At 45.2% G+C, this 25,775-nt stretch overlaps 1 protein-coding gene across 2 annotated transcripts in view; it reads left to right on the forward strand.

Annotated features, from left to right (window-relative positions):
• The window catches only part of LOC139322907 (rho GTPase-activating protein 20-like), a 64,067-nt gene extending 38,576 nt beyond the window's left edge, over positions 1-25,491 (forward strand). For both annotated transcript variants that reach the window (XM_070952163.1, XM_070952164.1), the window contains exons 3-15: positions 2,682-2,855; positions 3,221-3,370; positions 5,250-5,291; positions 6,010-6,094; positions 8,075-8,152; positions 9,271-9,337; positions 12,288-12,476; positions 13,664-13,839; positions 14,388-14,549; positions 18,905-19,014; positions 19,719-19,908; positions 20,563-20,680; positions 21,604-25,491. In XM_070952163.1, the coding sequence (XP_070808264.1) occupies positions 2,682-2,855; positions 3,221-3,370; positions 5,250-5,291; positions 6,010-6,094; positions 8,075-8,152; positions 9,271-9,337; positions 12,288-12,476; positions 13,664-13,839; positions 14,388-14,549; positions 18,905-19,014; positions 19,719-19,908; positions 20,563-20,680; positions 21,604-23,294 (3,232 nt within the window). In that variant the 3' untranslated portion in view covers positions 23,295-25,491. The remainder of the gene's footprint in view (positions 1-2,681; positions 2,856-3,220; positions 3,371-5,249; positions 5,292-6,009; positions 6,095-8,074; positions 8,153-9,270; positions 9,338-12,287; positions 12,477-13,663; positions 13,840-14,387; positions 14,550-18,904; positions 19,015-19,718; positions 19,909-20,562; positions 20,681-21,603) is intronic.
• Positions 25,492-25,775: the final 284 nt, after the last annotated feature.

Below are 25,775 nucleotides of genomic sequence, written 5' to 3' on the forward strand. Positions count from 1 at the left end.
TTTAAAAGCATTTTTTAACAACCTCTTTGGCCGAAGAGGTTGTAGAAAAAATGGTTCTAAAAGTAAAAAAAAAAAAAAAGTTGGCCACGCCCACCCAGTCACATTACACACACACACACACACACACACACACACACACACACACACACACACACCAAGCCACGCCCACAGAGCGTGGTAGTAACAAATTTTACATTTCACCACTGGTTCACACTTATTTGTGACATTTCTTTGCTAGTTTAATCTTGGATCCCTGGAGGCCTTCTTGGTTTCTTTGAACTTGGCACAAAGATCCCTCAGGCACTGCTGCCTTTTGCATTTCAACTCTACCAATTCATTTTCTGTTTCGACGCAGAAACATCATCCAGAGATTTCCCTTCTAGCCACAAAAAGATGATGGATAAATAAAGAACATACACTTATCGTAGCTGTTTCCAAAAATGCCCTCATAAATAATCTTTCCTGACAGTATTTTACTGAAATAAATAATGCTTTAAGCCAAGTTAAAGGCTCAGCTGATGTTCATTTAGAAGCAAACAATCTTTTAGGAGCGCTTTTCGTTCTACGCTTGGCATCCCTGGTTTGGGGAAACAGTTTGCACAGGTTTCAGGCAACTTCAAGAAATTCTTGGATTGCCAATTGTGAAAAAAAAAAGATGTTTTGCTTTCAGGCTTGCCCCTAATTTCTCAAGCAGGAGACCCAAATCCTTGGCGTTATTTGGAGGCCCTTCGAAGGCTCCAGGAAGCAAAAGGCAAGTGGTGGAGCCCCATGCTTGGTCGCTTTAGGCTTCCCCTCACACCTTCAGGGCAGGCCAAGCCAAGAAACAGGCCCAGTGAGGATCCCACCAATTCTCTCTCTTGTTGTGGGGCATTACAGCACAATCCTGACCACTTATCTGCCTTTCTCTCTCTGCTAGGGGTGAAATGCTCCCGGTTCGGACTGGATCACCCGATCTGCTAGCGATGGAGGCTGATGGTTCAGAGAACCAGTAACAAAAATCCCTGCCGCGCCCCTCCCCCCCATTGCCGAGCTGAGCCGCACAATCATCAGAGGCTTTTTTTTTTATTTTTAAAAGCATTTTTTCTACAATCTCTTTGGCCGAAAAAATGCTTTAAAAAAAAAAAAGCCTCTGATGATCGCGCGACTCAGCTGGGATCATCAGAGGCTTTTAAAAGCACTTTTTCTTCAACCTCTTCGGCCGAAGAGGTTATAGAAAAAATGTTTTTAAAAGGAAAAAAAGCCTCTGCTGATCAGGCAACTCAGCTGGTATCATCAGAGGCTTTTAAAAGCATTTTTTTACAACTTCTTCAGGAAGAGGTTGTAGAAAAAATGGTTTTAAAAGTAAAAGAAAAAAAGTTGGCCATGCCCACTCAGTCATATGGTAACCAAGCCACGCCCACAGAACCGGTAGTAACAAATTTTACATTTCACCGCTGCTTCTCAGGGTTGATATTCGGTGTAACTGGGCGCCCATCCTGGCAAAAGCAGAACTGCAATATTTGCCTCCAAACTTCCGTACTGAAGTAGATAACTGCGGTGGTGATGATGGCCTGCCCTTCTGGCACTGTCCTTTGGCCTCCTCTCCCCTGTTCTGGCCACGCACATCGGCTTCATGGAGTCAAACAGAGGCAGATCTTAGCTGTGGAACTTGATGGAGATTTGACCGAGAGGAAAAAGAGAGACAAGAAGGGGCCAGGAAGGACCAAGCAGATTCAGGCAGCTTTATTTCATGCCATGTACGTACAATATGATGCTTCAACCTCCATACTTCCCAACCAACGAGGCAAATTGGGCTAATCTAAAGATTCCGTGGAAATAGCTCTGATTTGTGGAAAGGATTGGGGGACAGAAAGAGGGAAAGAGGAAAAGAAAATTATGGGTGTCTCACGTGCCATTACCTGGTAGCAAAATGCTAAATGAAAGCAATGCATTTTTCTAGAGACTGAGGACAAATGAAGTAACAGCTGTATTAAATGTCCAATAATTTGAACATAATATTTTAGTTTAATTTTTTTAAGAAATATATATTTTAATTTTAAAATCTCTCTCCAAATTGTTATATATACTGAAGCTCTTTGCCCTGTGAAAATATGTAACTGCTGGCATTATAAAGATTGCAACCTGTATTCCAGAAGGAGACGTTGGTTTTCGGTTTTAATCTGCACGCACACACACACACACACGCACACACACACACACGTGTCGCTGTGAGTTGGGTAGCCATAGCAGTCTGAATTAGAAGTAGAAATAAGTAAATAAATAAATAGTGGTCAACACGGCATCTCTAATTATCTATCCAGAAGAAGCCATGAGATTGTTATGGACATCATGACACATATGATGTCGCTTCCTACCCTAGAGCCCCCTCCCAATAACTCCCCCTACAACAAGAGGAGAAATGGGCAAATGAATGTAAGAATAGCGAAGGGCAGGTTTGGAGGAAGAATAAAAAGATCAACAGGGCTTCATCAGGCAATTGTGGTCAAGGGAAAGATCTTAACATTTCCTTGAAAATAATGAAACTTGCTGAACATAAAAGTGGACTGTAGTATAAACTCATTCACTTCAGGGATTGCTTAAAGCAAAATGATTAAAATGTGCTTTCCTGAATGGTGACAGTAAGTAAGCACAGTGCAAAAGTATTAATATCATCCCAATTCCTGTCCTGCTCTCTTTTCCAGCAGGGAAATTATTTTGTCATCCTCACATGGAGATAATGGATTACCAGCTGGAACTTTCAGCAACCCAAATTCCCTCTTCATCTTGGACGAGCGGGTCCAGCTTTCTCTGGGCTTGCAAACCCAAGAGAGGCATTTGTTCCTCTTCAGCAACATGCTAATTGTGGCCAAATCCAAGTAAGTGTGAGCGTCTGTTGGATTCACCGGCTAATTCTCTTTGCTATTATCAAACATTGGGTTCATACAACATATGAATACCAAAGCAAACCCACCAAGTTAAGCCTTGGTGTGAGCCCTGCTTTCTGATTTGTAACCATGAATTAAGGCAAATCAATTGCCTTAATTAGGATTTATTTCAGAAAAGAAATCATGGCACGGGACTTGAGTGTGAGCTGCTTAATGAGCATGTCACTTTAGGTGAGCGAGTGTGTCTGTAGAAGAATTCTTGGTTGTGTGCAGGAGGAGACAGGTCAGGTTCACCAGCTGTGATCTCTGAGTTCTGCGAATACACTGAAGAGAAATCTCTCTGGCTTGTCATGCAGGTCCTCTTCTAGCTTGAAACTGAAGAAAAAAGTCCACCTGAGTGAAGTATGGACCGGATCCTGCCTTAGTGAAGTGTCAGAAAAGAAAATTAGCCCAGACACATCTTTTGTGATTGGCTGGCCGACTGTAAATTATGTCGTCACATTCAGGTAAGGTCCATATACCCATCTCTTTGAAGGGACCACCGTGGCAAGAGATGAACTCAACCAGTCTGCTCTGCCCTCATCAACAAGGAGTCAAGAAGACCATGGACTATTTATCACATATATTTCCTACTGTCTCACAAACAAGTTGCAATTAATCAGTCAGGAATCAGGACAGTAAACAAAAACTATTAAAAGTCCCGATTAAGACTATAACTATAAAACTGTGATGCCCTGATATTTGGCTAAAACAACCATATCATGTGTTTTATCTTCCTTTAAAATCTCTCAGATCTTTTATCACACCACAATTTTCCAAATCCGATTTTTCATCTATATTTTTATTGAAGATTTTGGCAGAGACCATGTCTTCAGCCGGTTAATTGTTTATCCAGCCCAAGTTGATGGCATAAACGCAGAAGGAATTTGTACTCTGCGAAGATTCCTTCGCTCATTAATTCAGCGGTGCAAGAGTCTCCCCATGAACAGATGGAGAGAAGCCTGAGCTGAGACTCCCCCTCCAGAGCCTGCAAAAGAGGCTTCCTGCTCCCAGCTGCACCCGATGGGGTGTCGCACTGACCCTTGGCAGCCAAGGACACCACAGACAGGAGTTCCAGGCCTGCCGTGTTGCAAGTGCTGAGCTCGCAGGACCTCTGGACCCAAAGCTTCAGGCTCTGCTTTTGCAACAACATCTGTTTATGCGCAGCTTGAAATGGGCACCGTTTCCCCCACGTCATTGAAGTTGCCTGCCAGGCTTCTAGGAATTGTGCAACAGAGGAAAAGGGGGGGGAGGGAGTAAAAGCTAAAGCCTGAATGCAAATCTGCGTTGGAGCAGAGCTTTCCCAATCTTCCCAGACCAGGAAGACAAGAAACCCGGTTCAGCCAAACCGTGTGCAGGGATGGGCGTGCACGGGAGATAAAGTGACAATCACTAGTCCTCGATTTACGACCACAATTGTACCCCCAAATTTATGTTGCTAAGTGAGACATTTGTTAAGTGAGTTTTGCCCCATTTTACAACCTTTCTTGCCACAGTTGTTAAGTCAATCATTGCAGTTGTTCAGTTAATAACAGGATTGTTAAGTGAATCTGGCTTCCCCATTGACTTTGCTTGTCAGAAGGTCGTAAAAGGGGATCACATGACCCCAGGACAGTAGGACCACCAGAAATAGGAGTCACATGACTATGGGGATGCCGCAATGGTTATAAGTGTGAAAAATGGCCATGTTACTTTTTTTTGGTGCTGTTGTAACTTCCAACGGTCACTAAATGAAATGTTGTAAATCGAGGACTACCCGTAGAACAGCCCTGAATAGGATATGACCAAAGGAAGAGTTGTGGGTAATTAAGCATGAAAGGCTGCAGTTCATCATTTTTTCCTAGCTATATTTGATTGTGGAGGATCAACATATCGGTCAGTACATAGTAAATACCTATGCGTGTTTTACATATCCTCTTACGATTGCAGCACATCTGTATGTCCACCCATGTGCACAGACCACGTTGCACTCTCACCCTCTTTAAAGCAATTACAACATATTGCTCTTTATAATCCCTCTTTATAATCAGTTGATTCTCTCGTGCAAAGTTCTTCCTTTTGCTCATCTTATCTCTACATCAGCCTGGATTTTACGGCCAATGGCTGGTTAATTAAAAGGAGCAGCCTTTTCCTGCTTGCTGAGGTCTGCTGGGGAGCCTCTGCACCCACAGGCAGAAGTCTTCAAGGCCAGGAAGGATGTAGGACGCCTCAAGTGTTTCCTCCTTGGCAGAAGGAGAACCGAGAGCCATATCACACATAAGATTTGGGCGTTTGCAGATTAATATAGTAAAGTTGACAAAAGCTATGTGATACCGTCCTGCCTCAATGTTTTTCCTTTATTTCCAGCTCTTCGGAAGTGAAGGAAAGATGGCTGTCCATGCTGCTCTGGTATGAGATGCCTTCTTCCTTCTTTTCTGCTCTGTGTTATTGCATCCTGATCGAGAGCCAAGAATATGAGTTTAGAGGCAGGAGATTCCCTGCCTTTATGCCTGCTCCCATTTCAGCAGAGATGAAATCCAGATTTATTTATTTATTTATTTATTTTGCTTTAATTTATATGCCGCCCTTCTCTGGAGACAGGGCAGCTTACAATGCGTTAAGCAATAGCCTTCATACTTTTGTATATTTATACAAAGTCAGTTTATTGCCCCCACAATCTGGGTACTCATTTCACCTACCTTTGAAAGGACGGAAGGCTGAGTCAACCTTGAGCCTGGTGAGATTCGAACCTGCAGTAATTGCAGGCAGCAGATGTTAATCTATTAATAACAGTGCTTTAGTCCACTGTACTACAGGCTCTTAGATTGTGAAAATGGGGAAGGCCAGCTTCATTTTATGACATACTTGCTCCTTCCACCCCACCCAATAGTGGCTTTCATCATTTTAGTCATTCCGGGCATTCATGAGGTAGGACATCACCTTGGGCCAATCCTCATCTTCACCTAATGGAATTCCAATGAAATCTCTGTGGGAGTTCCAAAATTCCCAGGCAGAGGAATAGTAATATTCCCCAGAAATCTTTAAATGGCTTTTTTCTACTCAACTTAATACAAATATATTGTGCAGCACAACATTTCTTAACTCACCATCAAAATTTGAATTACAGGCACATCTATGAAATGAAGCAGACTGAGTACGCCAAAAGTTTGCCCATGCAGATTTTGGTAATGGACAGGGAGAAAAGCTCTTCTGTGAGTAATAAAGAAATTATTGTTGTTGTTGTTAAAAGCTGAAAGAAAAACTGCAACTTAAACTAATGACTGAGGGGATCCAAGCCTCCAAAATAACATCAATAGGTGGAGAATTTCTTTTAGCCAAAATTCAATTGTCTTTCCATCATTAAAGACTGTTAAACATATTTGAAAAATCAAGGAATTTAAATTCAATCCCTGCTTCCATGTCAAGAATGACACTTTAGGATCAAGGTAAATGCATTGGACTTTTTTGTTTATTTGTTTGTTTAAGAACTTGGGCAGAAGAAAAATGTTAATACCAAGTTTTTGTTAATGACATCTTCAAAACCATTCTACAACTGCAAGAAGAATTGGGATGTGGCCATAGCTACAGGATCAGATTTTGCAAGCGGTGATGATGTCTTCTGATGCTTCAGGGAAACAAAAGTTGAACTTTGAAGAAGAGGATAAGAGGAGTACTGACATTTTTGAATGTTGATATTGAAGAAGACTCCTGGAAATACTGTGGCTAGCCAAGAAACGGGTGCATGGATTATCTGACAAATCAAACCAGAATTCTCACTTGAGGCACAAGTGCCCAGGCTCAAATTATCCTGCACGGCTGCAAAGATCCAGCTCTCTAGAGAAAGCTTTGATGCTGGGAAAGGTGGAAGAAAAGAGCAAAGAAGACCCTCAACATGAAGGTGGACAGAGTCTATTCAAGTGGCCATGGAAGATCTGAGGAGCCACATTCTGGTGTGTCTCGTTGGTTGCCGGAGTCAGCGTTGACTTGGTGGCACAAAATATTTAATCAATCAATCAAGATTTCAGAATGGCAATATATTCAAGTAAAATCTGATTTTTTAAAAATTTGGATCTGATAAATTAGCGGTTTTTGAAGCTTCCAGATTGCAGTCTAAAGCTATTTATTGCTATAGAAAACCCAGGGCTTCCTCAAAATGGGTATTGCTAATTTGCAAGTCCCTTGGAATTCAGAGCTAGAATATCATAATGTGACAAATTAGTAATCTTATATGTCAAGAGCCTTGGTAGTACAGTGGTTTAAGGCACCCTGTTATTAAGCTGGTTATTAAGACCAGATGCCTGCAATTACTGCAGGTTCGATTCTCGCCAAGGCTCAAGGTTGACTCAGCCTTCCATCCTTTCTAAGGTAGGTAAAATGAGGACCCAGTTTGTGGGGGCAATAAGCTGACTTTGTATAAATATACAAAAGGATGAAGGCTATTGCTGAGCACGTTGTAAGCCGCCCTGAGTCTCCGGAGAAGGGCGGCATATAAATCAAATTAAAAAAATAAATAAAGAAATAAAGAACGTTGCTGTAAATATGTTTCATATGATGAAACATATTTCTCCTGCGCGAGCTGCACTGGCTTCTGGTGGTCTTCTGGGTGCGCTTCAAGGTTTTGGTTACCACCTTTAGAGCGCTCCATGGCTTAGGACCTGGTTATTTACGGGACCGCCTGCTGCCACCAATAGCCTCCCACCGGCCAGTACGCTCTCATAGAAAGGGGCTCCTCCGGGTGCCATCGGCCAAACAGTGTCAACTGGCGGCCCCTAGGGGGAGAGCCTTCTCTGTGGGAGCACCTGCTATCTGGAATGAGCTCCCCCTGGAGATACGGAGGATCCCGGATCTACGCACCTTTCGCCGCGCTTTCAAGACTTTCCTCTTTCAACAGGCCGGCCTGGCCTAACTTTTTCTTTTCCTTTTTAATTCTAATGATGAATTTTAAATTTGTCTTAAAAACATTGGGGTTGTTTAAATTGTCACAGGCCAAATTATTTAATCAGATTTTATATTGTTTTTAAATTTTGTCATTTGTGTGTTTTATTTGGCTGTTCACCACCCTGAGTCCTTTGGGAGTAGGGCGGTATATAAATCTAATAAAATAAATAAATAAATAAATGATATTAATTCATTAAAATATTATTTTTCAGAAAGGATTAGGTATTATTAAGATGTATATTTGTTTTATTCAGAACATGGCATTAAGCATCTCCAACATGGAAACTGCTGACAATATTATCAAAAAGGCCACAGAACAGTTGGGTGTTCCTGTAAGTATAAATGTAACATGCAGTCGAAAATGGTTCAGAGATCTTGGTGGGGAGGGGAATGGCTCCCGTTTTTCCTTAGAGAGAGAGAGAGAGAGAGAAAGACCACAGGTCCAGCTGTCCAGTTGGGCTCCTACTTAGCCTATGAAGCAAGCCAGCTGAAGTAGTTGAAGTATCTTCATTAAAATCCTCTTTGCAAAATCCCTAAGCGCTGGATACTTCACAAAGAAACAGATGGTTGTCCTGTATAAATCATAACGTAATTTATTAAGGTAACTTGTGCACAAGCAATTATTCACAAGTATTGTCCTGCGTGGCCATCTTTGGCCTGGCCGGGCTGAGCCCATGGCTGGTGAAATGTTCTGTTTGATTACAGCTGGGAAGTTCTTTCCTTGAGAGGGTCACTGTAAGGAAATCTCTAGTCATGCAAGCAGATGGCCTATTTACATGTCGGAATGCCGTAGTGCCTCATGGGCAGTGGTGGGATTCAGCCAGTTCGCACCACTTTGGGAGAACCGGTTGTTAACTTTCTGAGCAGTTTGGCAAACTGGTTGTTGAAAAAAATCATTAGGGCAGAGAACCGGTTGTTAAATTACTTGAAACCCACCACTGCTCATGGGGGTCTAGGCTGTGTTACTTAGGAGCATAACTGAGTTGCACAGTCCATGAGATGATCTTCACCGGGCGGATCACGAAGAACTGCTGCCCCAAAAGCCTCTTCCAAGTTGTCCTTTTCACAGCTATGAGAGGATGGAGTTGCAAGCTATATTTATCGTTGTTTGGCTACAAGAGTGTGTATATGTGTATGTTTGTGTAAAATTAAAGAGAAATTCACTGACCCAGCTGTGCTCGCCCTGTAACCTTTGCATAAATGAGGTGAAGCGCAATGGATTTTTGTTTGGACTTGTATCTTCCCAACTGTTTGTCTTGCCCTCTCCTGCAAGGTCAGCACTTGGTTGCTTTACGTGAGATTTATAATCCTGGGTTTCCTGGTTCCCTCCCTCCCCCCCTCCCCCACTTCCAGGCATGGCCTCTTATTCTTCTTTCTATTGTTTTGCATCCAATTGCTCTCCTCATTCTACAACTTGATCTTCACTATTCTTCTATCTTTCCATTCACAGGGTAGACCAAGTGACTATCACCTCTGGGTAATCTCAGGAAGGGACAATCCTGCATACCCTCTGATTGGTAAGAACTCTTCGTTTCTTGAACGGAGATGGGAGTGGGGAGAACATTTGCAGCTGCAGCTGGGATTGGTGGTTCACCTTAGCCAAGTGGGGTGGAAGAACTTTTCTGTATTGTTCTAGCCAAAAAGCCTTCTTGTTAGTGCAATAAAAATCATGCACACACACACACACACACACACACACACAGTACTATAGACAAGGGGTAGAGAATATGTGGCCCTTCAGATGCTTTTGAACCCCCTCCTGTCAATCAATCCCAGCCAGCAGGCCAGAGAGATGTGGTCCTGATGGTATGACAACACCTGGGGTGCCATCCCTTCTCCATGTATCTAGTGCAACCTTGAGCCTCATTTTGGATTGAAGCTAAATGGGAAGAAGTCCAAAAGCTTTTCCTGTTGAAATGGAGGACAGGCCAAGAGGGAAACGACCTCTTCCATAGGACTCTTTCTCAGAATTCCTAAAGGCTGTTTCATAACTGACAAAGGACTATAATTGGGACTATGACCTCTGGAGCTGAAACAGGTGAGAAGACCCCATTGCCAAAAAAAACCCAATGTCTCTGCAGACTAATGTGGGCCTTTCTCTTCAGAGCAGTCCCTGTGGTGCAGAAAACCAGGGAGCCCATCTCAGCTGCCTGCAGTGGGAGCCCTTGCTGTGGGCCCAAAGGGAGCCTCATGAACTGGAACTCAAATGGTGCAGGATTTGGAGCGGGATGGAAGCCTTGAAGTAGGGGGGTCTACACAGGAAGGGTCACGCCTGGGATAACCTGGGGTGTGGCATGAAAACAATACAGACAGAGAACAGGTCTAACTCCCCTTTATTGCTCTAACTTTGCCCCCAAACGTCCCTACGTTTACTACAAGTCCTGGAGCAAAGCTCTCACCTGCACCTTCAGCAGCCTCTGGCTACGAGTAGTCCAGTAAGCAAGATTAGCCAAACAGTATTTATTTATTTATTTATTTATTTATTTATTTATTTATTTATTTATTTATTTATTTATTATTCACATTTCTATGCCGCCCACTCTCCGAGGACTCTGGGCAGCTTACACCAAAGACAGTATACTAAATAGCATATTGCCCCCACCTCGGCTCATTACTGGACTGCTGGCCTCAGTAACCAGGGCCAGCAGTCCAGTAAGCCAGGTTAGCCAAAGAGTAACTAGAGCAAGAAGTTCAGTGAAGCAGGCAAACCAGGCAAGCCCCACAAGACAGAGCACAGTAATCTCCAGGCATTGGCAAGTGCACATAAGGCTCCACAGATTCAACGCTTGTTCCTGACAAATGCCCTTCCCACCAGCACCTCCTTACATCTCGGTCCCCAGGTGTGCCTTGTGAAGGGGGGGGTGGGGCATTCTCCTCCTTCGTAGCTGGCTCAACCTGTGTTGGTCTCGCCTTCTCTCTTCTCTCCATGCTCTAGAATCAGGAGGGGGTGGTCCTTGCTCTTCGCCTGAGCTCTGTCTCTCCTGCTCCTCCCTGTCTGCAGCCTTTCTAATCCTGAAAAGGTTTGCCCAGACCAACTTTGCCCTTCCCCAGTTTCCTCCAAGGCCAATGGAGCTGCCCTCTCGATCTCTGTCGGCTCTTGTTCCAGCTCATCTTCCCCCACAGATTCAGACTGTGACGGGGGCATGACACCGCCCTGTCTTTATGTAGACCAGACCTTCAGAGAGCCGCCATGAGTTTATGGAAGAGAAGAGCCGCCCCTGCCGCTTTGTGGACTCCTTGGCCATTCTTTGGAACGCCTGACTGCGGTTCCCAGGAATTTGCTTCATTGGCAGAGGCAAATTCTGCTCGATATGGGTCTCAATTGTGACCCCTTGTACAGCTAGAACTAAGTCCTAGGGCTGCCCTCCAAGGAGTGGGGGTGGGGGGGGCTTTAAACAAAATTCAGGACGGTGCCATGACTGCACAGTCAAGGTCCTGCTCCTTTTATACACACCTCACCCCTGGTGAGCCCTTTTCTCCAGTGGGGTGGAAGAAGCCCAGCATCTCCCATTGAGACCATTACAGCCCAATAAGGCTACAACAAAAACATGGTCCGTGCCCTTTAATATTTACCCCTTTTACATTCCAACTTCCACATCCCATCGCAGAGCCCTGTGATGACATTGCTGACCCCCCCCCAGGGGTCCACGGACAACCGGTTGAGAACCCCTGCGGTGGGGAATTGGGTGGGTACCAGGGTGGCATTGGCAGGCAGGTTTCTGTGCTCTCCTCTGCATTGGAGCCCAGAAGCCGTTGGCAGGAAAAAACGGGGTTCCGTATATTCCGGTGGTTGGGTGGCTGGCAGCATCCTTTTTAACAGGAAAGGAACAATTTCCCCTCTTCGCACCGCCGTTTCCTTCACATGAATACCTCTCTTCTCATTTGGGAAAGCTTCTCGGAAGTGGATCCGTGGTGGAGGGTTTTTTGCAGGGGGATGATGGGGCTTCATCTACTTGTGACGCAAATAATTGTTTGCTTTTCAGCCACACATTCTTATCAGGAAAGTCTTGCTGTCAAGGAAAGTTTTTTCCCCTTTTAGCTTCAGTCTGATCTCATTTCCTTGCTTAACAGCTGGACCACAACTGGCTTGGGTCACTTGTCATTCTGCAGATACTCAGTCAGGGAGTCCTCTGGGCAATTCAGGATGGGATAATTCAGTTTATGGCAGTTTGAAGTGAATGGGGTCAAACCAATTTTAAAATCGGAGCTCTGAGGACCGAAGGTTTTTCCCTGACTTGATTTGACCAGTAACTGTGATGGGCCTTCCTGGGCTGATCGGTTGGATCTCCTTCCCCTGGGCATTGGACATGGGGGGGGGGAGGGGATGTCTAGGCTCAGCCTCCTTCAGTCATATGGACCAGAATCCCAGTGGGTCAGTTCTTGTGCTGCTTTTTATTTCCCAAACTTAAACCTCGCCAGGCCTCTTTGCCTTCAGCAGATGATGCAACCGGTCTGTTGTTGCCGCAGGACACGAGCATCCCTTCAGCATTATCCTGGGTTGCCTCCGAGGCTCTGTGGACCAGATGCGAGGCCCCAGCAACAGTCTGCTGCTTCCCGAGGAGTATGAAGCGTCACTGCTGGACCAGCTGCCCACAGACCGGCGGTGCCAGTTCATCCTGAAGCCCAAACCCCAGGCTCCGGTGCAGTTGCGGAGAGGTAAGATCTCACTTGCTGGGAGGAAGAGTGAGGTCTCCTGTTACAATGTGGCCCATGCCTATGTAAAGGTTCAGAGCCACAGAGAGAAACTCCCATGCTCAGCACACTCCCACCGTCACTTTAAGGCCATTTTCTCAACATGGGTGCGAGACCCTCTTCACTTTGCCAGCGTCCCACTGGAAGCCCTGGCTGTCTGCGCAAAGGCAACCTGGGAAAGCCGCCCAAGCAGCCCTACAGACCATGGAGAGCTGGGCAGCCCAACCCTTCGCAGAGGCTGCCTGGCCATTAATGGCCTGTTTGGCAACTTTTGAGCCTCTTTGGCCACGCAAGGTGACTTAATGCTTCCTGGGACTGTGATCTAATCAGGCCGAGGAGGATATATTACCACCCCCGCCCTATCAGCGAGTGATTTCTCAGGCAGAAATGGGACTTCTCCAGCAGGCCAAATCCAGGGAAAAACTGGGGTTCTGACTGTTGTTTGTGAATTCGATACTGTCCGAAGGGCAAAGCAGCCCAATTGCTCCAGGGCTGAAGCCTCCAATTATTCCCCTCTTCTGGTGCCAAATCAGCAAGCCTCATTTCTTTCTGTGGGGTGGGGTGGAGTAGGGAGAGCAGGAACCCCCCCCCTCCAGGTACAACAAAATGTTCATCAGGCTGTAGGGAAAACAGGGTTTCTTGGCTCAGGGCCACTTTTCCAATCAAGTTCAACCCTCTTGTTGCCTGCTGGTTTTAGCTGTCCAGAAAACGGCTCGGCGTTTGGTCGTGAAGTCTTTGATATTCTTACCTTGATTAAAAAGGGGGATGGAATGAAATCCAATTAAATAAAAAGACTGCAGGATGCTCTTGTGGTGAAGATGCTCTGACATGGAGCTTCCTCAACAGTTTTTATCAATTGCTCTTTCTCAGTTCAACCCAGCAGGCAGAGTTGTTATTGTGGGTAGAAAATGGGAGGTGATCCCCGTGTACATTGCCTTGAACTAGCAGAGAGAAAAATGGGACAATAAATAGGATAAAACTGCAGTAATACATCACATTCATCGGACAAGAAGTCTCCCATCCAGGTCTTCATGAGCAGCCTTTCACGGCTTCGGTTGTTCCTTTTTGACCACCAGCCTTCTTGACCAGGAGCTGTCCTGAAATGCAAAGGCCATTTGACCACTTGCACCCGTGTCCCTTTGTGCTCTCAGCCCCTTTGCAGAAACATTTCAAGCGCAAGAAGTCCCTGATCGACTGGGCTCTTCGGCGAAGTGTCAGCACCCCGACAGGCAGTCCTGCCTCTCAGTCCCCAACCAACCCCCGGAAACTCTTTGGCTTGTCCTTAACATCGGTGTGTCCTGACGGAACTCTTCCCAAGCCCATCATGGTAAGATGTGCTTCTCGGCTTACCTACCAGAGTTTGGGTTTGAGGGGGCTATGTTTGTGTGAAAACTTCAACACAACCAGGTTCTCCCATCTCTATAAGTGGCAGGTGGTTTTATCCATCTGCCACTGTGGAGGGGAAGATGTGGGTGGGGGGGGAGAGCCAGTGCTCTCCCTGTAGTCCTAGCATGGAGGGGGCTTCGCCCTTGAGGTTGCCTGAGTGGAGACCAAAGCTCAACTGAAGACATGGACAGAGCAGTCTGGGTGCCTCCATCCCAGATCCTACTGCAAAGGGAGGGGAGACTAAGAGTTGCCTCTAGTCTTGCTTCCCACCCTCTGGGAGAAGCAAATGGCCCTAGTGTTATTTGGCTCTTGCTTTCTCCAGTTTTCATTAACTGGATTTCTTAGATAAACCCTTAGAGCAGTGTTTCTCAGCCTCAACCACTTTAAGATGTGTGGACTTCAACTTCCAGTATTCCCCAACCAGCACAGCACAATAATTTTAGAGAAGTATTACAGTGACAGTGTGATCTTTGCCTTCACCACCTGCAGGACATTTTGTATCTGCTCTACCATGAAGGTCCTTCCACCCGGGGCATCTTCAGGCGCTCTGCCAATGCCAAAAATTGCAAGGAGCTGAAGGAGAAGCTCAACTCGGGCAACGATGTCCAAGTGGATGGCGAATCTGTCTTCGTGGCGGCAGCAATCATTACGGTAAAGTGGGTCACCACAGAAGTCAGTTAAGAGTGATGTGGGAACTCAGAGTTCATGGAAAGGTGGTTCCCATAATTCCCAACCCTTATATAAAATAACAAAAGATGGGTTTTGATCAAAGTAAATGCTTTAAGGCAAAGGAAATTGCCTTGAGGAAATAGTAGAAGAATTTCAAAGAACTTCTGAAATATTTCTGTAAGACTAGAAATATGTATTATCCCAGAAATGCTGAAATGAAGGTAGAAGATTGATACACAACCCAAAAGTAACAGTGAAGATACACCACTTATGAATGTGGGTGCAATAACTGAGGAGTTGCCAAAGAACAAGAGATCTTTAGGTAGAGCAGCTCAGAGCCTCTTAAAAATCCTTTTAAAAAGATTCTAAACTCCAATAGACACACTTTCTCCTCTAGTAACTAGATGACAAGCAACCCTTTGCGTGCCTGCTCTTGCTGCAGTCATCTGAGCTTAGCTGAAGCTCAGATTTCAGCTGTTCTCAGTCCAGCTCCTGGAAGCAAAGTCCTGAGATACACGAGGCAAAAAGTACGGAAGGAACGCCTGGGAACACAGCAGGGCTGAAGAGTTTGTGTGACTTTATTCTGACATGGAGAGGATGTGAGGGTGGGTGAAGGAAGAGCCCAGGGAATGATCTTTTCTGGAGGGTGGAAGAACAAAAGAAGTCCTGGAGATTCCAATTAATCAATGGATTGGTCTGCCTCCAGAAGTTGTGGGTGCTTCATCATTGGAGGTTTTCTTTTATATATATTATTCTTTTTATTAGTTTATAGTACAAAAATACAAAAGCAAATAATAGGAAAAATAGGGGAGGGAAGAGAAAAGTATAGAAAAGAAGGGAAAAAGAAAGAAAAGGCACTGACTTCCAACTCCCTTTGGTGCAGTAGAATAAGACAGTAACATCAAACCTCAACTTTTTATTTTACATAATAGTATAAACTAGCCATTTCTATAACAACAGATTTATCTAATCAGTAAAACCCAAAATCAAAGTTTCATTTCCCCCCCTCAAGTACAAAGTCCAGAAGCAGTTTCCCAGTAGAAACAAAAATAATTGAGTTTTTGTCTGTGACTCCATCAGCTTTTGCAGCCCTTCGTCCATTGTGGGGATTGAAGCGTCCTCCCATTTTTGTCATAAAGTACCGGTAATCTTGTTGCCATCAACATACAGTACATAACATCAAAGTTCCTATTTTTTTTTCCAAGTCTTTTTCCATTAAACCCAAGAAAAAAGTTTATGGTTTTATCCTTGTATTCCTTATATTATCCTTATATTTAAGAATCTTCTGTATTAGAATATGAATCCTACTCCAATATTTCTTTGCTTTGTCACATGTCCACCACAAATGATATACATCTTTACATTTGTATTTCCAACATTCATGTGAAATACCTTTATAATCTAAGGACCTGCCTCAGGTATCTTCTCAGGAAAGCATGAAACAAATGGTATTTCGGAAAGAACTTTTACTGAGAGGAATGATTCCAGAGAAGTCAGGCGGAGTGTGAAGATTCCCGTGTGAAGCATTAAGCTAATTTCCCCTGTTCAACCCCCACCCAGTGCCCTATGTTCACCAGTACGCCAATATGATGCCACAAAGCTGTTTTGAGTACTCCGAGGTGGGATGGTGATAACAGGTCATCCTGAGCCCCTCGGCCTTGGGTAACAGCCTGGAACCGTCTGGGAAGGAATTCATCCTGACGTCCCAGTCCCCCTCCCTGATTCCCATGCGGTTACAGCAAAAGCCAAAGCAATCAACCCCAAGAAGCATCCCCCCTCCCTTTCGGAATGGCAGCGTTCCAACAGGAACCTGACATATGCATTCTCAGTAGCTTATCTGGCGTTAAATGATACATCATCTTACAACATTTTTCTTATAAATTGTAGTTTAATGTAAACTTTAAACCTTTCTGCCACATCTTCTCCCATTGTTCAAGCTTTACGTTATATCCAAAGTTCCTTGCCCACTGAATCACACAATGCTTTACATATTCACTTTCCAGAGTCAAACTCAATAACATTTTGTAGACCCCAGCAATAATATATCCATCACTACCACACAGCAGGGTTTCCAATTCATTTTTAACAAAGTCAAATCCATGGCTCTTCTTGTCTCATTTAAATCTTTCTTTCCGTTGTAAATATGTAAACCAGTGGCAGTCATGCCCTTCTGATTCTAACTTTTCCTTAGACTTGAGGATAGGATCACCAAAGTTAAAAGATACTATTTTTTCATAAGTCTATCAGTCCAGTTTCACCAGCATTTCTTTTCTTAAAAAAGCTTCCTGGGGGAACACCCAAAGAGGCATCTTTGTAGAAAATCTTGTTTTATATTTATTCCAAACTCTTAGAATGGCTCATCTAACCAAGTGATTGTAGAAATCAACATTTACTTTAACCTTGTCATACCATAAATAACAGTGCCATCCAAATCTTAATTCATGATCTTCTAACTCAAGCAGCCTCTTATTCTGAAGATTCACCCACTCTTTTAGCCAGACCAGACAACAAGCATCGAAATACAGTTTCAAGTCTGGTAAACCCTCTTTTTCCTTAACATTTTGCAGTAGTTTATATCTATTTCTTGGTTTTTTCCCTTGCCATATAAACTTTGAAATATCCCTCTGCCATTGTTTAAAGGGAGTGTCGGTTACAAATATTGGTAACGTCTGAAACAAAAACAAAAAAAACAGCTTTGGTAAAACATTCATCTTCATTACAGAAATTCTACCCAATAATGTTAAGTGCAATTTATCCCATCTTAAAAAGCAGTGGTGGGATTCAAATTTTTTTACTACCGGTTCTATGGGCGTGGCTTGGTGGGCGTGGCAGGGGCGTGGCAGGGGAAGGATACTGTAAAATCTCCATTTCCTCCCAAACAGCTGGGACTTGGGAGGCAGAGAATAGATGGGGGCGGGGCCAGTCAGAGGTGGTATTTACCAGTTCTCCGAACTACTCAAAATTTCCGCTACTGGTTCTCCAGAACTGGTCAGAACCTGCTGAATACCACCTCTGTTAATAAGTCCTTTTTAATATCATTCCAGAGAGGCACATAATTATTTTGAAATAGTTCAGTGCTTGTGTGTGTCAATATAACCCCCCAATATTTCACCTTTTTCTCAACCCTAAAGACAAACTTTTTAGTCAACATATCACCATTCTGTGAGATCAGCATTTTTGTGTTTTCTGCTAGTTTATTTTAAAACCCACTAAAACCCCAAACTCATTTAATTTCCTCATCAAATATCATTGGAGGTTTCCAAGAAGAGATTGGGTAACCCTTGTCTGGAATGGGGTAGGGTCTCCTGCCATGGGCAGGGCTTTGGACTAGAAAATCTCCAAGGTCCCTTCCAACCTGGTTCTTCTATGCTCTGTGTTGAATGAGGCTGACAGAGGACCTGAAGTCAGAGGTAGCCATCCCAGGGAAAGAATTTCAGCAAAGCTTGGCTGTACCAAGTCCAATGTGGCCCAAGGGTCTTGGGCTTCAGCCTTCCAGGAACCCAGGCCATTGGAAAGATGCTGCCTGCAGCAGAAACGAATACTGGTCCAACAGCTGCCTTGTTGGTACCCGTGTGGCATGTGGGCTAGTGAGTTTGCACAGCTCAGAAAAGGTTCTTTTCTCTCAGCAAAGAAGGGTGAAGCAGAAGAGGATGGGCAGAGCACTTAGAGGTAAGAGGGCTCCATTCTTCAGAAAATCAGTTTCTGCTCCAATATGGGGAGGGAGAGAGACCTTTGTTGAATACTTTATTTGGCCAAGTGTGGTTAGACACACAAGGAATTTATCTCCAGTGCAGAAGCTCTCAATGTAAATGCAAAGCAACAGAATTATAATGACAACAGCAACAACAACAGCAACAATAATAATAATACCAATAAGAGTGGGGGCAGTAAAGAAGGTAATAAGGATAAATAATAATATTACAGCCATACTACATGGATAAATACACATAGACATTAGACAGCATTGTGAGAATTAGATGTTGAGCAGAGTGATGGCATAAGAGAAAAAACTGTCTCTGTGTCTAGTTGTCATGGCATGCAATGCCCTACAGCGGCTTCCCGAGGGGAGAAGCTGAAACAGTTTATGTCCAGGATGTGAAGGGTCTGTAGACATTTTCTCAGCCCTCCTCCTGACCCAATAAATAGGTCTTCTATAGAAGGCAGGCTGGCTGCAGTTGTTTTTTCTGCAGTCTTAACTATCTGCTGGAGTCCTGTTTGGTTGCTGCTGCTGATTCCTGGAGGCTCGATCGATAAAAGTGCTTTCAAAGAAAACTCAAAGCTAACTTGGTGATTGTGTGACTAACCAAGCTACTCTACGTATCTGTATTTAAATTTAGGACTTTCTACGAAATATACCTGACAGTATTCTGTCCTCAGACATGCACAATCTGTGGATGGAAGCCATGGATAAGGAAAGCAGAGCTCAAAAGATTGAAGCCATCCAGAGGTGGGTGGTGCTTTCTCTCACGATCTTTGGTTTCACCCAAATCAGCTACATATTGCGAGGGATGGACGCCTGTGTGAGGCTGGGTTTCATCGTGTGCATGGAGCTGTTCAGAGCATGTGTATTTCATTGCTTGGTAAGGTGCTCAGGGTGGTCATATCATGCGTAACCTTTGGCAACCTGTGAGCTGCCCAGTGCCACTGCACAATGTCTTCAGCATCTCTCCGCATCTTCATGCTGGCCAGAGCTGCTAAGAGCTGGGGTTGAGCAACCAGAGATTCCACTTCCCTGTAAAGTCATGAACCTGACAAGGTCTCCGTAGTCTGTGCCTTTCACTTTTCTACAGCTCAAGACACGTTTCTCTGTGGAGGCCTGCTTGTTTTGCATCGGTCAGTTCAGACAATCAGTTGTCCGAAGGAAGGAAAGCCCCTCTTCTGCCACTGCGCAGGAACTCTCTTCCTGATCACAGAGTGGGGGAGCTTTTTCTCTCCCCAGCAGGAGGGACAGGACAGCCTTCCCGAGTTCTTCTCTTGGCCTCCAGGTTCCTAGAATTCTCCCCAGTCTTCTGCTGAAGACTCCCAGGCAGGGGAGGCTCCCTACTCCAGTCCCCCCACCCAAGCAGTTTGCTTGAGGAGTATCTATGCCGATGCCACACTGAGCACACAGGGCTCTCAAACGGTTCTTCTTGGTCTTTTTTCTTTGGGCAGCTTAGTGAAGCAGCTTCCGGAGGCCAACCTCCTTTTGCTCAGGCACCTCTTTGGCGTCTTGCACCATATTGAGCAGAATGCGGTGGAGAATCAGATGAATGCCTTCAACCTGGCTCTTTGCATCGCCCCCAACATGTTGTGGCTTCCCAGTCCCACTGGACCCGAGGAGGAAAGCAAGTCAACCAAGAAGGTGATCTCATCTGTTCTCAAATCTGCTCTTCCCAAGAGTCACTTGATCCCAAAGGACAAGGGTTTTTCCTCCCCGCTCATTTTTCTTTCCTCCTCCATAGCCTACCATGCAAGCCTTGAGAGGGTGGGGGTTTGGGACAGAAAAATGGGGGTCAAAGTTGTTGAAGGCCACTCTGCATTTAAATAATTTCAGCATGTTCAAAGTTGACGTTGTGCTTTGGGCTTTTTTCCCAAAGAGCCCAGAGAGGCAAACTGCAGGATGAAAATCTGACTTGCCCAACCTGCAGCCCAGGCAGGCTGAGCTATGAGCAGCCCCTTCAGACCATCCTGGCCATCGGTGGGAATGGCTGGAAATGAAGAGAGTTGGACTTCGGCCCATCTGGACCTCAACAGTTTGGGCAAGTCTGAAGTCAGTCTGGCATTAGGGTTGATACATTAGGGGTTGGACTAGAAGATCTCCAAGGTCCCTTCCAATTCTGTTGTTCTGTTATGTCAACCTGTATACTGTAAATCTGGATTGTTAGATAAGCAAAAATTGACCAAACATTCTGGCTTAGCCTGTTATGCAAACGGGGCTGTTGTCTTCCTCGGTGCTCCTAGTGCGACATCCGAGGCCGCTTCTCCCATTCTGACCTGGGACTCTTCCTTTTGGTAGGTGGCCATGTTGGTGCAGTTCCTAATTGAGAACTCTGCTGAAGTTTTTGGAGGAGACATTGCTTCCCTGTTCCAAAAGCCAGAGAAGAAGAAGTCCCGAAGTGCGGATGACTTGCTAGGTAAGATCGTTGCTAGAGTATTAATTCATTTTATCTTTTCCAGGTACACAAAGATGTGGGCCACATTTAACAGCATTAACGAGAGCAGGGCCAATTGTAGAGGGAATTTGAAAAAATCAAGGAAGGCGCTACAACTGCACAATTGAAACCTTCTCCGCTTTTTATGTGCACTGCATGGTCAGAACACGTGGAAAGAGAATGGGGCTTCAGCCATGCGCTTGCAGCTACCACCTTAACTTTTGCCACACCCATATACACACACACACACACACACACACAGAGGGACAACTCTAAACAAGAGTCTTTCCAATGTCTCACATTCTCAGAACCTGGTTCTTCCTCATTACATACCCTCATCAAAACTTTTTAGCTGAAGAGAAACTGCAGATGGCCTGCCCTAAAATAGTATTCAGAATTAAAATCAGGCATATCCACAAGCAGCACTCTAAATCCATCAAGAAATGAATCAGAAATTGTTCTTATTAAGCATCAACCAATCAGAAGCAGGAGAAAAGTTTTATTAAATCAGATTATCGTACCATTAAAGGCATCCTCATCTGATCGTGACTCCAATGACTAGCAGAAGAGAAGGACCAAAGAGGAAATGACCACTTTCTGCCTGGGTTGCATCTTTTATTGTTGAATTTGTATCTGCTTCTCAACAAGATGCGGTCACACCACTGGAAATGTTCTTAGGCCATCCTGTCTGTGAAAATGCCTTTTAAAATAAATTTCTTAAAATGCATTTCTTAGTAATTTACTTGGCCAACTTATTTAGTAAATTTTAAAATCTGCTAACCCTCCACACAATATCAGAGAGAGAATATGGGGTGGTGGAGGAGGGACACTTGGGCAGGCTTAGGCAACAAATGCTCCCATAGATACCATCTTCTGTCCTTCAACATTCTTTCTTCACTCTGCAGTTCAGCACAACGATTCCTCAGATGAGATGGAATATGCAACCTCTTACCAAGAAAGAGGCCAACAACGTTACGGGCTTGAAGGAGACAATGGCCTGTTCAGCCCATGCGGAGGGCTGATTCTCAGTGAGGAGCAAGAAGACTGGGATTTGTTCAGTGAGATCACTGCTTGCTACCAGAATAAAGCCAGGAAGAACGCAAGTACTGACAGTTATGACCTCCTTGAAGAAGAAAGCTCCTTCTGCTCTCTCGGCTCCATCAGTTCGCTCAGCCCTGCAAGGAACCGATGCTCCTCAGAGCCCAGTGTTTGCCTGAGCTCTCAGTTCCCTGCCCAGGACCACGAGCCAGTGGCCCGCCAATCCAGTTGTGATGCCACCATCATGCATAGCCACGGCGATTACATCCATAGGCTCAAGCAGTTGCAGCTGGAGAGTCAGAAGCTCATTGATGAAGGTTTGAGCCCCGGGCTGAGCAGAGCAAGGCAAAGCTTCTGGAGGTCACCTCTGTGCAGCCACGTGGCAAAGAAGGTCAGCACTCAGAAAACAAGCCTGTCCAACCGGTCCAGCTTCTCCAGCCTGTCCTCCACCACCACTTCTCCCTCAGCTTCCTCCTTAAGCTCCCTAGACAGCGCTTTCTCCTATTGCTCTGAGTCCTCTGCCTTCAGCCCCATGGATGTCTCGAGCCTGCCCTTCATGTTTGGTACTTCCACCAGGCTCCATGCTTTGTCCCCCAAAGAGCCTAAGAAGCCCTTGAAAGGATGGCACAAGCCCTTTGCTCCTCCTTTGCCCCGAGGCCCTGGCAATATGGACTCTTGCCGTGACAGTGTCAGGCAAGTGGAGGATGAAGAGAAAAGCCACGGCAGAGACCAGGGGCAGGTTTTCATGCCCCTTAGGATGACTGGAAATCTAGGAAATGAGGACAACTTGGACAAAAGCCAGCAGGAGTTGCAGTTCACCGAGATGCTCTCTCTGGTTCTTGGGAGACACGGTTCTGAAGACCCTGACCGCAGGCACCATATTCCTGGGGGTTCTGCTCCAGTGAGCCAGGATGTACAGAGGGAGAAATCTGTGAAGCACCTAGAGGTCAAATGTGCAGAACCTGCTCCTCACAGCCAAGAGAGTTTGAAGCGCACCAAGATAACAGTGTACATGGCCCCCAAAGAGCGAAGTCCAAGGGATTCCCCAGTGGTGCCAGAGGAAGCCATTGTAACTGTGAGCAACCAGGGTACCAGCTCAGATGGAAAACACAGCAGCAGTGAAGGCACTTCCAAGAGCCTACCAACTGTACGGGTTCATATTCCCCAGACAGTCTTTTATGGACAAAACACTCCTTTGGTACTCCATTCCATTTCAAGGAGGTACCACCAAGGACCTATGGGCTGTTCGTCACAGGAGAAGCTTCCACAAAGGGCTGCTCTGGCGGAAGGCCCAGAGCAGCTGCTGACACATCTGGAAGAGAAGCCCAGCCAGGACGGCAGTGGCACTTTCCACTTCTTTCTCCCAGCTTCCATTCGCAACACAGTCCGGGAATACTTCAGCCAGGACAACCCCAAAGACTTTGCCCCAACAGGAGCAGAAATGGTGGAGAAGGAACTGATCCGGGGCAGAATGGAGTGGCTTAGAAGCCAGTCCTGCCCCAGCGTCCAAGCTGAGGAGCACAACAGCTTCATGTTGGCAGAGGAGACCTTTGTTTAAGGGCCCCCACCTGGTGGGAGGGAGGGAGGGAGGGAGGGAGGGAGGGGTGAAGGTCTTCTGTAAAATAGGGGATGGGAAGAATCTCACGGCTGCCTCAGCTGGCCCACATGCAGGCCCACATTCAAGCAGCAGGAGCTTTTCCTGCCCATGACAAAGAACAGGAAGTGTGTCCCTCTGAGGCAGCGTTTGTCTAGCACAATTTCCGGTGTGTTGCTTGTAGCTGAAGCGTTTGTACATTTTCCAGCTTTACCTCATGGAGAGATGACGAGGGAGGAAGGAAGAAAAAATTACACAAAAAATGTTCAGTTTGGTTCAAAAGTCATACCAAACCTAATAATGAAGTAATAATTTTGCCTTTCTAGAGTTTTCACAATTTTGTTTTGCTTTTTTTGAAAGCACATTGAAAAATGCCACAAAGCTGTTATTCATTATTAACAATAGTTTGTTTCTTGGATGCATCACATGGAAATCCAAAAGTTTTAGCTGCTATTCCGGTCTCCTCCTTCTTCTCAGTTTAGGCTTTCATCCTCTGCCTTGGCTTGAAGTTTCAGCTTTGTCCCTGGATCTGTGTGTGCACACGCCCACACCTGTGTGTGGGTGACTTATGCCTGCTGTTCCAGCATTGGCAAAGCCCGGCATAAGCCCTTGAGATGAAGAAAGGGTTGGGCTCCAGATGCAGCCAAGCGTGGATCATCCCAAACCCCACTGAGGAAAATGTCAGGAAAACCTTGTTTCATTTGCTGTACAGATCTATGAAATGACTGCCAAGAATGGCCGTTTCCCTGCCTTGCATTCTGGCAGACACTCCGATTTCAAATCACCCTGTTCAAGAGTCATGTGAGGTTGTCCCATCACAATCGCTCCTCCTGCCTCGGATTGCAAGGCCTCTTTACTCCTCCCAGGGCTTGTGAAGGCAGAAGTAAAGCACAGTTGTCAGCCGTCAGCAGAGTAGGATGTTTGAGATTCTGGGTGGTTCTCATTCAAGAGTGAAGATGTAGAGGGAAGCCTTTATCACACTGTTAAAACGGAGAGTGTTTTAGTTTTGCACAATGTAGACTTGGATGGCTACAGGAATGGGTCAAGAAAGTCAAGGGGTCAATCATGGCTCTGCAGTCAAAGCCCTGTTCTGAGTAAAAGCAAGGTGGGCTTTCATCACACATTGTGGCCACCATCTTGACTTTTTTGACCCCTCAGAGTTCACCTTCCTCCCATTACTATTTCCAGTTACTGTTAGCTTAATTGGCAGGCAGTCCATTCCTCCAGAGATGTTGGGGTCTAGAACTCCAGAAACTGGAATTCGGGGAGGGGTCCCCCCAGGACCTTCACAGGTTTACAGAAAGGAGACCAGGATGGCTAGTGGAAAAGAGTGTGGGGTGAAAGAAAGAAAAAGCAGTCAGGTTAATCAAAGGAGAGGCTGGAAGTAGAGATGGCAGAGACAGAGAAAGGTGGAAAGGTTGTGGATTAAGATTTTCTGAGAATTATTAAAGGTTGGGGTTTTTTATGTATGTGTGTATGTATGTATATATATAAACTGTTTTTGTCCTGTTGCTGAGAGAAATGCAAGGGAGTCAATGGAGTTGATATTTGCACAACACACACACACACACACATACACACACACACAAAGATTTTGTAGCAGAAATAGTTGGATTATGGCAAAACCCTCATTAAAAAAAATTAGAGGCATTTTTATTTGCCCCTAACAGTTGTGAACTAATCTTAAATATCTTTCATTTGCAAGCCAGGTAGGGGGTCCACAGGATGAGGTGCCCAAAAGAAGTTGAGATGGCAGCTGTGATCACACAGTCAAAACCTCACCCCTTTTTTATGTGTCACACGTGCCACACAAGGGGGAAAAGGCTTTGATCATTCAGGCGCAACCCCCGTCTTGATGGTCTTTTTGTCCCCTGCTGAATAAGGTAGAAATGTGGGTTATATGAAAAACTTCTGTTTTTTTAAAAAGCCGATTAAAACCCATTCCATTTCTCCTCTTTGAAACTGGAAGAAGAACAAATCCCTATAAAACTGTTTTTATTCATTTCTCTCCTTCCCAAGTTGGTTGGTTGTTGTGATTGGAAGACGAGTTATAAAACCCTCCACAGCCTCTTGCACATCAGCTGCTTAAAGAGGCCATCTTTCTTTCATGACATTTCTAAGCTATTGTTGTAAATATTTAAATAAAAGAAATATGGTTTTATTTGCCAAAATCCTGGCTCATTCATATCCCTCAAAGCAGAACCCTTGATCAGCAAGGCTAAGAAGCCTGTAGTTCAGCAACTCATCCAGCCGTGTGCTGCAGCTGCCAGAGGAGCCAACGTCGTCCTAGGCTCCATCAACAGGGAGAGAATCAAGATTGGGTGAAATGTTAGCCCTGCTTTATACTGCTTTGGTAAGACCACACTTGGAATACGGTGTCCGGTACTGTTCACCACAACACAAAAAAGACTCCGAGACCCCAGAAAGCATGCAGAGAAGAGCAAG

This window comes from Pituophis catenifer, unplaced genomic scaffold (genome assembly GCF_029215685.1).
Source record: "Pituophis catenifer annectens isolate HBS135680 unplaced genomic scaffold, rPitCat1.0.hap2 SCAF_11, whole genome shotgun sequence".
Lineage (NCBI taxonomy): Eukaryota > Metazoa > Chordata > Lepidosauria > Squamata > Colubridae > Pituophis > Pituophis catenifer.